Genomic DNA, 13747 nt, shown 5'->3' on the forward strand with positions numbered 1-13747 from the left:
GTTGTTTCTTGCTCACTTTCCACTGTTGATTTTAAATTTACAGAATAACCAAAAGGATTACTTTGTTTGTGGAGTCAAGCTTCCTAATTCTGAAGACTTTCAAGGTAGCTTCATATTTCTAAAGTAGTTGTTACAGTTAACACTGCTTCTAAACTTGGTAAAATGAAGAAAATTAGTAGCAATAGCTTGGGGTCCAAATTTTTGACCAGAAAGATTTAGACTGGAAGAAAACTTGCAAATTATTTGTTGGTACTTCCTAGCTAAAGCAAAGGAGGTTTCCTTTGACTCTTAGTAAAACACCTCTGCGTTCTAAGACTGCATATCGAAACAGGTTACCTAGAGAGGGAGCGAAGTCTCCATCCTTGGGGATGCTCAGAACCCAGCTGGATGCAGTCTTGGGGACAGCCTACTCTGAGCTGGGGGTTGAGGACTGTGCCATTCCCAGAGGTGACTTCCAAACTCAGTGATTCTTGAAAATACTTGTGTCTGACCTAAAATTCCATTTGGGCTACTTTTAGTCCATAAATCTTGTTGGGGCAACAGTCATAAATCCCCATTTGGTTTGCTGTAGTTGCCAGTGAACTTGCCAAATAAATACCTTGCCAAAAAAAAAGACTTTGAACCTCTCTGACAGTATAGAGTACTTTACAAATGACTTTCTACTTTAACTGTCAACCTTCATCCTATTGCAGAAGCAAATATATCATATGCCTGCCTGTATAACAGTTGTACAGGTAACTGCATTCATCTACAAGTGTTTGACATTAACGGGAAATTCATTAAAATCCTCTTGAAGATTTCTTGCTCCCAGTTCTTGTTCACTCTAGTTTCTTGAGCAAAAACCTCTATCAGTTGTCTAACTCTTTAAAGCTACCTCATAGTAATTAACTTGTACTAATAATATGTATAGTGGATGCTAGAATATTGGAGGAATAATCTTTAAAACAAATTAATTTTTCAGTAGGACAAAAATCAGTCTATTGCTTTGTTTCCCTGATTGCACTAAATGTGGTAATAAACTTGGTTTGCTGACTCTTGAAGAATCAATAGTGTGCCACCTTCTGGCCTGTTTTTAGTTTCCTGGTATTAATTAATTGCAGAAGAATTACTAATTCTCTATCCTAGTGTCTAGAGGTATTGTACTGTGAGGAAGAAGTACTAAGCATTCAATTTAGTGAAACAGGCAGTTAAATTTGAAACCCAGCTGTCTGGCATGGATATTATGTCAGACTCAGCAGATACTATCTCTTAAAAAATTAGGTGTCTGAAGGGTCAAAAAAAAATCCCTAAAAAGCCAGTTTTGCTGCAAATTTTGAACCTTTTTTACAAAATCCATTTTGACAGGAGTGTAACTTAAATACATATATTATGACAGGCTCTGATAGGGCTTAGTATGGTTGTTGAATACCATTATAAGCTTTCTTAAAGGTCCTCTGTTCAGCTGGTTTCATGGATGCATCAGAAGGGATGACTGTTGTGCTGTCTGTATCCTTTAAAAAGATTTTAAAATAGGAAAAAGAAAAAGGAAAAGCCTTTATATGGCTAAAAGACGTAGTTTCAATTGCAAGATCTATGTGTTTTCCTGGCAGGTGAATCTTTAAGGTTGAAACCTTAAATGTCAAATTGAAAATGATAGCTTGGGGTCAGTGTCTCCCCAACTGATCTCACTCCTGAATAAAGTTGAGGAGGAATGCAGCTTTCCCTTGATCGCTCTCACACGTGTCAATTCCATCTAGAGAAATGCAGAAAGCTTAATACTTGAGTTCTGTCTTGGGAATTTTGTTTCATTTTTCCCATCTCTTTTTTACCCTCCCCCATCCTGGCAGTGTACCTTTGAAAGTAAAATTTGCAGGAGAACAAACCATCATCAGTTTTGTGTGCCTCATCACAAGAGGAAAACACAACACTGAAGTGCAAACACTTGTAAAGCATGGAGCAAAATGACTCCAAGCCTCCTTCTGTCCTTGAGTTCTGACTTCTGAGAGCTACATTAATTGTTGTTCTCTGAGCAATAAAGATGAATACTAGGATTCAGTGGATACAATTTAATAGTAGAATCTTTTTGTCATTGACAGCAAAAGATGATGGAAGCATCGCTGTTGCCCTGGGCTATACCGCTCACCTAGTTTCCATGATATCCTTCTTCTTACAAGTGCCACTCAGGTATCCTGTAATTCACAAGGGCTCCCGATCTACAATCAAAGATAATATAAATGACAAGCTGACGGAGAAAGAGCGAGAGTAAGTATATTGTAAATACACTGATTTACTTCCTTCAAAACAACAAATCAACACCAAAAACCCCATCTTAAACAGTTTAGGGTAGTCTGAGTTGATATGGAATTTGAAGTTACTTATTACTGCTTTCAGTAGCTGTGGAATAGTTGTGGAGTTTCTCTTGGAATTTTGGGATACAATAGAGTAACTCAGCTTTGTTATTCTATGTCTGTTGGCACATACATGGCTTTCATTCGGCATCCAGTAATTCTAGAAAAACTTAAAATAGTGTTTCTTAGTGTTTCATGAGTTTTAGATTCTGTTTGGAAAACTTGCCTTTTATGTTTTGCTATCTGCAGTTTATTCCCATAGCCAGCAGCAAATGTAGTTTCACTGGGGAGCTGATGCCAGTGCAGTTTCACTGGGGAGCTGCTGCCAGAATAGTGGTTGATAAATGGGAGAAAAAAAATAGCCTTCTTTTAACACAGTTTTCTAATCAATTGAAAAAGCACAGTAACCTGCCACCTACTATGTCAATTGAATATTCGATGTAGAGTTTTTAATTTGTTCTGTAATCATTGTCTTTGAATATGTAGCTACACTTCTGTTGTTTTCCTTCTAGGAAACCATCTTGCTGTCTTTAAATTCACTCTCTGAATGTCTTCTCCTGCATTTTGGAACTTTGCCTATTTTCGTACTGTCCTGGCATCTGTGTGCTCTAGCACAAAATTGGTGGCAATTACTGGTTTAGGTTCCCTTTGTAGCCTGAAGCCACTGAACTGCCAGGAATGCAGCACTGACCACTGGTGGGAGGCCAACTGCTCTGTTCAGATTCTGGGCACTGGCAAATTTGCCCAGAGAGTGTATGGACTACCCATCCGTGGAAGTGTTCAGGGCCAGGTTTGATGGGACTTGGAGCGACCTGGTCTAGCTGAAGGTGTCCCAGCCCTGGCAGGAATGAGATAAGCTTGAAGTCCCTTACAGCTTGGATTCTGTGACCATGTGTGTGTATGGATGGCTGCAGTCAGGCTTGCAGCATCAGTAACTTCATTTTTCCACAAAAGTTTGAAAAAGGAGCAAAGGAAATGACTGTGGGGAAATGAACTTGTGCAAAGTAGCTGACTCTATTGACAGGAAGCTGTGAAAAGTCAAATTCTTTTCTTTAGAAATATGCAGTCAAAGTATTACAACATTTTAATACTAATTCCTCATAATCCAAGTAAAGATGGAAGGGTTTCACTGTGCCTAGTTGTCAGGATTGGGATGCTTGGAAGTGTCTGATTTCTCTTTGAAGACTAGTGACTTTTGGCAGGACAGGCAAGGTAATTTGCCTGAAGATTTAAACTTCCTGAGGTCTTCCTGTTTTGACACCATAAAACACAGCTATATAATTATGTCTTGCCAAGTAATTTTGATACCATTTTAATAACTTGTCTGAACACGCTTCCTGGGTACCTTAATAGGACATTGACCTGTTTTGCTTCAGTGTAGTTCTTGAAGCAGATGACCATACTCCTTCCTGTACATCACTTTGAGAAGGGTTGCAAACTAGAACATTTGTATCTTGAAAACAAATTTCTGAGTAGTAGAACTCCCTGTATGTGGGTGTGTGAAGATGAATTCAATTTCCTGCTTTCTCATACATACTGGAAAATTTAGTCCTTCATGCTACCACCTTCTAAACTCTTGTGACTTACTACTTGATTTCACAACAGATTTCTGAAAAGGAGAGAGTTTAGCTAAGTAAATGAATCCCTGTTGGGCTATTTACCTGTGTTGTGTGAGATTTTTTCAGAATTAGGTCCTGCTGGAGATCTTCTCTTCCCAGCTATTGAAGAAACAATCCTACCAACTCCAGGGTCTTATGTCAGATGTCTAAAATCGAAGTTTTCTTTCTAAACTAATAGATCATGTTTCTCCCGTGCTCCTAATTGTGTTGAGCACAGCAGTTAACATGCATTATTAAATTTCTTTATTTCAGTTACCTGTCCTTTATCAGCTTTTCAAACTCCAACATAAATAGTCGAGTAATTGCAGTGATGTAATCCCTATATTTGATCTTTACTATAACACATAGCGTCCTCATTATTGACTGGCTTGTACCTACACACTTGGCTTTTGGGTTTTTTTCATTGCAGGGTGTTGGAGGTTAGGATTTTTCCACTTTTTTTTCTTTTTCAGGAAATTTTTCTCCGTTTGTCGTGATGGGAATGACAGATACTTAAGAGAGACAAAGATGTGGCCAGGATGGGGGAGGGGGTGCAGTTGGCTTATGTCTTTTAGCTGGGAGATTTTCTCTTGGGAAATGCAGAGATACTGCAAGAATTGGCTGGGGATCAGGGTCTGGGCTCAGCTCTCTCACTCTCTCTCGATCAACGTGGTGACAGTTGTGGTTTTGGTGCCGGACTGCTGCTGCCCAGGGGATTCACTGCTGCTGTGGAGATTTTTGTCCTTCACTGCTTCTCCTTTCTGTGAGTGAGCCTCTGCTCGCAAAAGCAGCTGTTGAACTGGGACCTTTTCAACATCCAACCTCATTGGGAAGGGGACCCTGACCCCTCCCCAGAGGGAGTGTCTGCCAGCTGCTTGTGAAAGCCTGGCTGCTGCTGCCCTGCACTGTTATTTTCTGCTGGTGCTTTGGGCTTTCTCGCTACATTTCAACTCCACAAGCAGTGTCCAACCCCCACGGCTCCTGTCACTGCTTTGGAGTTTTTGCTACACTTGTTTTACCACACTGTTTGTGCTCCTCTCTGCTGTTCTGGCCTGCTGATCTGAGGTTCCTGCTGCAGTCCCTCTGGAGTGTCCCTGAGACCAGCTACACTCAGTGAATTTGCAAAGGGAGCCCCTTCTCTCTCTTTCCCACCGGCTGAAGTGCCATTAACCGTGTGGAGAGAGGTGGCTGAGCTCACGCCACAGCGCCCCTGCAGCCACGGGGGAATCATTGCACTTGCCCTGCCTGGCCGGGAGCCACGGGCGCTCCTGCCAGCTATGACTGTAACTGCACCAAAGGGAAAGTGCTCAACAGCCAAGAGAAGGCTGTGGTTGTGTTTCTGTTTTTCGTTTGTTGTGGCTGCTGTTGTTATTGTCTTGTCATACATATATATACTAGTAAAGCCCTGATATTCCTTTTCCCATATCTTTGCCTGAAAGCCCCGTTATTTTACAGTTACAGTAATTTGGAGGGAAGGTGTTCATGTTTTCCATCCCAGGAAGGTTCCCTCCTTCCTTGGCAGACACTTGTCCTTTAAACCAAGACACAGGGTTTTTCTGAGATCCTTATTAGGAGTTTCTAGAAATTGTACATTGGAGGAAAAAGCTGAGGTTTTTGCTCAAGAACAAGTTCATAAGTCCAGGTGTTTGTTTTTAACCAACTTTTCTAAGCCCTCCTGTTGAGCTGGTTAAATATTTTGAGAGCTTTCAGAATGTAAGTAACTTCTGGGAAATGCTTCATCTGCTTCAGATTGGTTTACTTGCATGATCCAGGTAATTTCTATGAGGACCTTGGGAATTAACAATTTTTTCTGCTAAAATAACTTTTACATTATGACTTTGAAGTAGAAGGCTGTGGTGAGAACTTAGCATTTGCCTAGCCACAGTACTGAATGTAGAATGAAGGACAGAGTGACTGCCAGTAGCATATAGTATACGGTTAGTGTTATAATTGTAGGGCTAATAATGTTTGTAATCTGCTCAATAACTGTTCCTCGTTTGTATTCCAAAACCTAATTTTGGTACTACCAAAATGCTCAAAGTTTTCTCCTATGATGTCTATTTTTATGACTTTTTGAATTACCATGATAAGGCAAGAATATGATTTTTACAAAATTTCTCATAACTCACTGCTTCAGTGGTCCCTTTCAGCATCTCCAGAGTGCATGCAATATGTAGGAAGAAAGAATTCTCAGAAGTTGTGGAGTCTGAAAGATTTCAAAGCAACGAGTGCACTTTGAGTCAGTTTTCAGAGGACTCTGTGTTTGGCAGGAGTTTAAATATTGAACTTGTTGTTATTCAGTGTTACAAAGGCCAAAAATATATAAAACATTTAAAGATAAATAAATAGGACTCAGGCAGTAACGGAAGAAACCTGATCAAGTCTGGTGCATTTTTTTGCAGGAACATTTGGCATTAGTTGGGCTGAGATAACAGTAAACAACTGCAAAGGTTTCCTTGGCATTTTGTAATTTATAGAAAGGCTGTTTTTTTTTTTCTTTCAGTCTGCCTGACAAACACAGACAGCAAAAGCCAATGGATTCAAACAGCTACCGTGCAAGTCTTGGGCATGTACATTGAGGCATCTGACATCTTTGCAGTATTTTTATGACTGATGTACCTCAGGAACCAAAAGTTGTGTGAAATGGTGTAAGAGGGAGGGAAATTAAGGATGCTACCTACCATGGGTTACTTGTCCTGTCTAAATGCCTTTTGTTGTCATTAAAATAGGAAATATCTGTCTATTGTAGTACTGGGTCCTCATAGAAAATAGGGTCAAAATACAGCTAAATAACAATGTAGCTAAAAGGGATAGGTTTGTTCCTGAAGTAATTTCTCTGATGTGGAGTTACACCTCAAATTTGTCTTTTTCTGCAGCTCAGCTTGATCATTATTGAGAACCTCAAGCATGCCAGAAGATTGCAGTGATTAGTCATTTTTTGTCTTGATGTTTGATTTCTCTAGGTGCTGATACTTTGAAGGCCAGTTTGATTTCATTGCTGTAGCCCTTGTGGGAAGGGCAAATATATAACTTAAAAATTAACCGGGTCTTCTTCTACCGTGATGGTGCAGGCTTGTTGCAACTGAAGAGTGTATCTAGCATGAACCACAGGTGCCCTTCTTGGGTCTACAGAGTGGTTCTGTTTTCCTTAAGGATGCAAATCATTGAGTAAGTTTAACTTCATACAAATAAAGTTGATGTACAAGGTCTGCAGCACCTTTGCATGCGGAGAATGTCGATGTATCTCCACAGTTTGTTGACTGAATCTTGATCTCAAACCCCAGTAGACCGGATCACTCCAGTTTGGGGTGCTTTTCATTAGTTTAGGGAATGAAATTTCAGAGAAGTGGAGAAGATTAAGTAAATCAGGCAGGGCATATTTTGAATCTGCACATACTTAAGCACTTATTTTAGTACATTGGTGTTGTATTTTAGACTTACTCATTTGCATTGCTCAGGAAAAGTGGTATGTTTTGTGTGGTTTACACGGTGTTAAATCATGAAAAGTGAGTTACTGACAGTGGAAGTTCTGATGTAAAAAATTTCAGGCCACTGAGTAAAGCAGACAAATGGGATTCCTTGCCAGTTCTGGTCCAAAAATGCTTCCAAATTATCTTTCTCAATGTATTATCTTTAATTTCTTTTAAGTGTGGCAAGAGGGATTTGCAGATAACTGGAGATAAGTGTTGCTGAACTGGCCTATGGGTAATTTTGGAGCATTTGCTTGTTGAATGAGCATAGTCTGTAAGTGTTCCTCCTCATTGTGGCCTTACTCCAGTTTGAAAGAATGGGAAAATCAGGATTTCAGCTGCAGTAAACCTAGTACACCACCACTTAAGTTGTTGTTGCTCTGTGCCTGGTAACAGATAAGTCACTTGCAAACAAAATAGTCTGAAAAATCAGAACACAAGCACGTGTGACGTTAAGATTTTCCGAAACAATTGAGAAGTCTTTAATCATATTAATCATACTAAATCATATTTGGTACTTTGACTGAGGTAATGAAATGGCAGCTTTGGGAAGAAATCTTGGCAAACTTAGATGGAGGGACATGGTTGCTTGAGAAATTGAATAGCTGTCAAAAAAGTTGCTTCTTTGGGATAGGTTGAGTGTGTGTTAAGGGTTCAGCTCTATTGCTCAAAGAATGCTTTTTGCTATGAACTTAACTTGAACTGTATTTTACATTCTACAATTCTTGAGGATATTTAGGTACAGTCCTGGCTTATTTGATTCTTGATTAGCAAAACAATGCTTTTGCCTTCATTGAGTCAGCAGATATTGCTGTATCTAGATAAAGAATTAGATGAGGTGTTGTTTAATGAATTTAGATACTGTTAACACTATTTCTGGGAACTAGAAGTTTTTACATGCTCCTGGCCAGTCTGAGAAAGCAGATGTTGTTTACTGCAGTAGATGAGACCACTGACCCCAGACATTTGAGACCAGCTGAGAAATGCTTCTGTGAAGACATACTAGTCTTAATTTATTCCCATTGTGTTGGGGGTTGGGTTTTCTTTCCTTTTCTTTCATTTTTCTTTCATTTTTCTTTCATTTTTCTTTCATTTTTCTTTCATTTTTACTTGGTGGAATTTTTTCCCACTGAGTTGGTAAGACGCACATATGGCTGGGTGCTTTAGACAGAGGGAGGTGGCCGGGCCTCAGAGAAAGAGGGTGTCTGGTGGCACTCTGGTTTTTGGGAATTTCTCTCAGAAAGATAGAGATACCGCGAGAAGAGAGGCAGGTAAAGCTTGGGAGCTGAGGCAGTTAGACATTCTCACTCGCTCTTGGCTTTTGGAGGAGGACAGTCGAGCTTCTACTTGGGGAAAGAAATTTTGCTACCACTGCTATAATCCAGCCGGGAGCTGACTTTCTTCTGCTGCTAGGCCCCGTATCCCCTGCCCTGCCGTGATGTCCTGTAGTCCCAGCTATTGCCGGGAAGTTTCTGATACATCTTGTCCATCGCCCCAGGATTTCTGCTCATCCCTGCTGTTCCCGCCTGCTGCTTCCAAAAGTCCTGACAGGGCATGAGGATCGACAGCACCAGGGGTTTGTGGAGCGAGGCCTCTCTTCCATCCCTCCCTGTCTCAGACAAAGCTGCCATTGCCACATGCTCCCTGAGCCCACACCAGAGCGCCCCCTGCAGCCATGGGGGAATCATCGCACCTGCCCTGCCTGCCCAGAGCCACCAGCGCCCCTGGCGGCCGTGACTGTAACTACACCAAAGGAGAAAGTGCCTGGCGCTGAGAAGGCTTTCACTAGGTTCCTGGTTCTCTTTGTTGTTAATGCCATAGTTATTGTTGTTTGTTTGCCTTGTTATACATACTAGTAAAAAACTGTTATTCCTATTCTCATATGTTCTTTGCCCAAGAACCCCTTAAATTCAAAATTATAATAATTCAGAAGGAGGGGCTTTACATTCTCCATTCCAAGGGAGGCTTCTGCCTTCCCTAGCAGACACTGTCTTTCAAACCAAGACACATTGGAACACTGTACTTCTGTTGAGATTTTTTTTTTTTCTAAAACATTACTTCATTTTTTTAAATAAGGAGGGACTTGATCTGTATAAAGTGTCTTCTAGTCAAAAATGATTCTTCAGTGGCAGTGAGATTTAAAGTGCTGATAGCAAGGTTGTCTGCTCTGTCCTTACAGATAGTCCATGTGTTGTGACATCCATCGTGGCTTGTATGGTACAAGCCTTGAATCCAAGCTGAAATATGTCATGGAAATGCCCAATTTACTAAAAGCTGTCAGTGTCACTGACTCCATGGATTCTTTGCTGTGATTTTGAGGTGTTTGAAATTACTTGCTGAAGCAGTAGAATGATACCCTCTTGTACCAAGTGATGACTGTCTTGTCAAGAACTGCCTGACTTTCATAATCTGGATCTTTGCTTTTATTTTCTCTCTGTGGTCTGTACATACTGAAGCTATTGTGCATTCCCCAAAAGCAAGGTCACAGCGGTTACACTTATCACAGAAAGATGCTTCTGCTTTTGATTATCATCATCTGAACTGTTCAGAAAAGCATTTTGAAAATACATTTCATAAAGTTAAACTAATGTTTTCTTTTCCCGTTAAGCTAATTATTTATGTATTGTATAAAGCTTGAATGGGGATATGCTTTTTCCTCATGGCAGTCTGTATTTTTGTCATCAAATTTGTTTTGCAAGTGTAGCTTTTTCTGTAAAGTAGAAACTCAAAACCATATAGTAATCCAGTCTGAATTTGTTTGTGAGTTGTAACTTATATTTATGTCTTAATCTGTAATTATAAGCAAAATGCATGATTGTAGTCCTTTTTTCTGTCTTTTTATTTTATTTTGGGTCTTCTGCAGAATATTTGTGCAGTCTCTGCTCTGAAACTTATAAAGTTCTGGTGCAGCTTATCTCAGAATGAAACAGGTTTTAAAGCTGTGCAGGCAAAACTTCTTGCACCTTGATCTTCAGGTGGAGTGCTAAGATGTTAGGAATGCTGGATATTTTGGTATTTGCAGCTCTTGAGCAGCTTATTTATCCTAGTATTTAATTTGAAGTGTCCTGGGAAATTGTGATTTCAAGTGAGCTGTCTGGACAGTGGTGGTCCTTCTCACTTAAAAGGCTTTCAGTGTTTAATTTCTTCTAGTTCAGAGAAGTCCCAAGACTTTTAAATAACACAAGCTTCCTCCTCTGGATACAACATTCCATTATAGTGAGCAAACAGGATGTGGTTAGTTTGGAGGGAAAACACTAGTTCTTTCCTCCCCTGCCTGCCCCCCTTGCAGGCCCTGAAAGGGGGTGAGGCTGAAATAACTCAAACTTCAAAAATATTTAAACCTTTTCTTGTACATTCCTCATACTTCAGACATATCAAACAAGAACTTGTGACTTTTTCAGGCCATTATCTTATCTGGATTGTGCTCTTTAGTCCTATCCATGGTATAAAGCTTGAAACGCATTTTTTTTTGTAACTGACCCATTTTTAATAGTGTTGTGTGAGACACAGTTGTTCCCCCAGATCTGATAAATGACTTTGCTATGACATGAGTGACTTACAGTCACAGAAATTACATCAGTTCTTTATCTGTATTATAGTGAATAACTGAGTTTTGGCTGCATTCTGCCAAGTCTGCTCTGCAGCCACCTCCCTGCAGTCATTTTGCTTACTGTCCTTGAAAATGAGAAGTGAAAGAAAAAGCCAGGTTGAGTTTGTTCTCTGACATATTTGACACAGTTGGAGAGGAAGTATCAAAGATAATGTAAACACAGTGATGTGAAAATGCGGTGGTGTCAGCTTCATTTAGTCTTTGGACTAAGATTCCAATCTGCACTTAACTACTGGGTAATGTCTTGATGTCCAAATGGGCAGCAGTGATGATTGGTGTTCTCGTGATTTGGAATTGTGACCGGCACTGTTTGACTTTTAAGTCAATGATATGGACAGTGAGATGGAGTTTGCCGATGACACCAAGCTGTGTGGTGCTAGCGGACAGCAATGGCATGCGGAGGGACCTGGACATGCTGAAGAAGCGGCCCTGTGCCAGCCTTGTGAAGTTCAACCAGGCCAAGTGCAAGCTGCTGCACTAGGATTGTAGCAATCCGAAGCACAAGTTCAGGCTGGGTAGAGAATGGATTGAGAGCAGCCCTGAGGAGAAGGACAGCTCGGGAAAATGGCTGGATGAGAAGCTGGACATACCCTGGTCATGTGCACTGGCACCCAGAAGCCCCTGTGTGCTGGGCTGATTCCATGGCATGGGCAGCAGTGGAGGAGAGAATTCTGCTTCTCTGTCCTGCTCTGGTGAGACCCCACCTGCAGAGTTGCCTCCAGCTCTGGGGTCCAGCATCAGAAGGATGTGGAGCTGCTGGAGTGAATCCAGAGGAGGCCACAGAGGTGTTCCAAGGGCTGGCGCCCCTCTGCTCTGGAGGCAGCCTCAAGAACAGAAGGCTCCAAGGAGACCTTAGAACTATTTCCAGTGCATAAAGGGGCTCCAAGAGAGCTACAGAGGGATTTTGGGCAAGGGCCTGGAGTTTGAAGGAAGGATGTCTTCCCACTGCCAGATGGCAAGAGTTAGATGGAATATTGGGAAGAAATTCTTCCCTGTCAGGGTGGAGAGGCCTTGGCAGAGGTTGCCCAGAGAAACAGTGGCTGCCTCATCCCTGGAAATGTGCAGGGAGAGGTAGGACAGGGCTTGGAGCAACCCGGTCTAGTGGGTCCTGCTCATGGTAGGGGGTTGGAACAAGGTGGATTTTAAGGTCTCTTCCAACACAAACCATTTTGTGATAATTAAGTGTTCTTAAAGCATATGTGTCCTAATTTAGCTTATAAAGCTGCAAATATTACTGGTCCTTAAAGTTCTGAATCACTTGGAAAGTTAAGGCTATGTAACATGATTCCGAACTAGATTTGGAATTTTACTTAGATTTGTCAAATGAGATGTAATATGATATTTAAATTGTGCCACACTTCAGCCTCTGCCAGATAGTTGGATGTGATGTGTAAAAACCATTATTTTACTGACTTCTTCCCTTAAGAGCTTTCTGAAGTACAGATTGAACTTTGAGACTTTAATATAATTTGGGATATGCCAGAAGTCTGGACAGAAGAGAGAATAAAAGATCTAAAACATATGGTGTATTACCAAAGTATAAGCAGGTGAAAGCAGTTAAAAATGAAGCAATTTCATAAGCTTTAAAATAGTTTGTGTTAAAGGCAGGTGGTTATAGACAATAAAAGTGGACTATCAGTATATTGGTACATGTGTGATATTTCTGGATGCAGAGTTCATAAATCACAGAACACAACAGTTAATGTATTTGGACTTGAATTCGTAAGAGATACTTGAGGTCTGAAATAAATGCGTAGAATTAGGATTTGTTCAACTTTTCGTAACGTGTACAATCTGCCTGAGCCAGGAATCCTGTAGTGATTTACTTGAGTGTTCATGAAGCACCAAAGTGACTATGTAAAACAGCTAAAGATGAGCTAAAGATACGAAATTAAATGAGATCCTGATGGTTGATGAGTACTTGTTGAGGATCAGCTGGAAAAAGTAGGACAGTGAAGAGTGTTTAGTGGTTAGAGTAGAATACTTAGCACAATTTATTTGAGTTGTAAGAATGGTCTAATGCTTAAAACACCACAAGTAGTCTAATAGTTTTAGCTTTGAAACAGGCCTCTGCTTTTCCAGAATCAGTATCTGTGGGCAACTTTAAAAGATCTGTTTTTCTGTAGTCAGTTTTCTGTTTTTTAAATACATCAGTATTAGTGAGCAGTTTTGGAAGCCACTATATTAGCAAATTGTTGCCTGTGCTCTTACCAAAGCCAGGGGTTTTGAAAGTCAGTAAGAGATGGGTTGCAACCGCTTCTTTTGTTGAGAAGTCAATAATATTCCTTATAAGGAAAAAAACCCCCCACCAGAATAGATTATGGATATGAACTGCAGACATCGCACCTCAAACTGTAAATATGAAAGTGAAAAATACTTGCAAGAAGCTTTTTCTCCATCTGCCCCTGAAATTTATTTGTTTTACTTTCAGCAGCACATGAGCAGAATCTACTTTGTTACATCTTGAATCATGGAAAAGACTTAAATTAATAATGGAAGGTGACTTAACTTTCCTACTGCTAGGAAGGATAAAGTTTATTTAGAAGAAAGTGTTACCACAGCTGAGTGTATAGGGCAGTGTGAACTTGCCTTAGAGGTGATACATTAGGCTTCCTTGTAGCTGTAGCTTTATGATTAGAAGGTTATCTCCTTGTATGTGTATGAACGGCAACGCGGAGCAGTGGCTTGTGGTCTCGTGCGGTGGGCTGCAGCCTCTGGATCAGGTCCTGCAGGGATCCCATA

The 13747-nt window shown here is 40.6% G+C and overlaps 1 protein-coding gene across 6 annotated transcripts in view; it reads left to right on the forward strand.

Moving 5' to 3' along the window:
• Positions 1-13747, forward strand: part of UVRAG (UV radiation resistance associated) — a 282645-nt gene that overhangs the window by 52173 nt on the left and 216725 nt on the right. For all 6 annotated transcript variants that reach the window (XR_010725357.1, XM_066208721.1, XM_066208727.1 and 3 more), the window contains exons 11-12: positions 44-104; positions 2076-2241. Coding sequence is in view for 5 of the 6 variants with exons in the window: in XM_066208721.1 (XP_066064818.1) it covers positions 44-104; positions 2076-2241 (227 nt within the window). In the remaining variant the exon portion in view is untranslated. The remainder of the gene's footprint in view (positions 1-43; positions 105-2075; positions 2242-13747) is intronic.

This window comes from Chamaea fasciata, unplaced genomic scaffold, assembly GCF_029207755.1.
Source record: "Chamaea fasciata isolate MVZ Bird 193981 ecotype frontalis unplaced genomic scaffold, bChaFas1.0.hap1 SCAF_2, whole genome shotgun sequence".
NCBI lineage: Eukaryota > Metazoa > Chordata > Aves > Passeriformes > Sylviidae > Chamaea > Chamaea fasciata.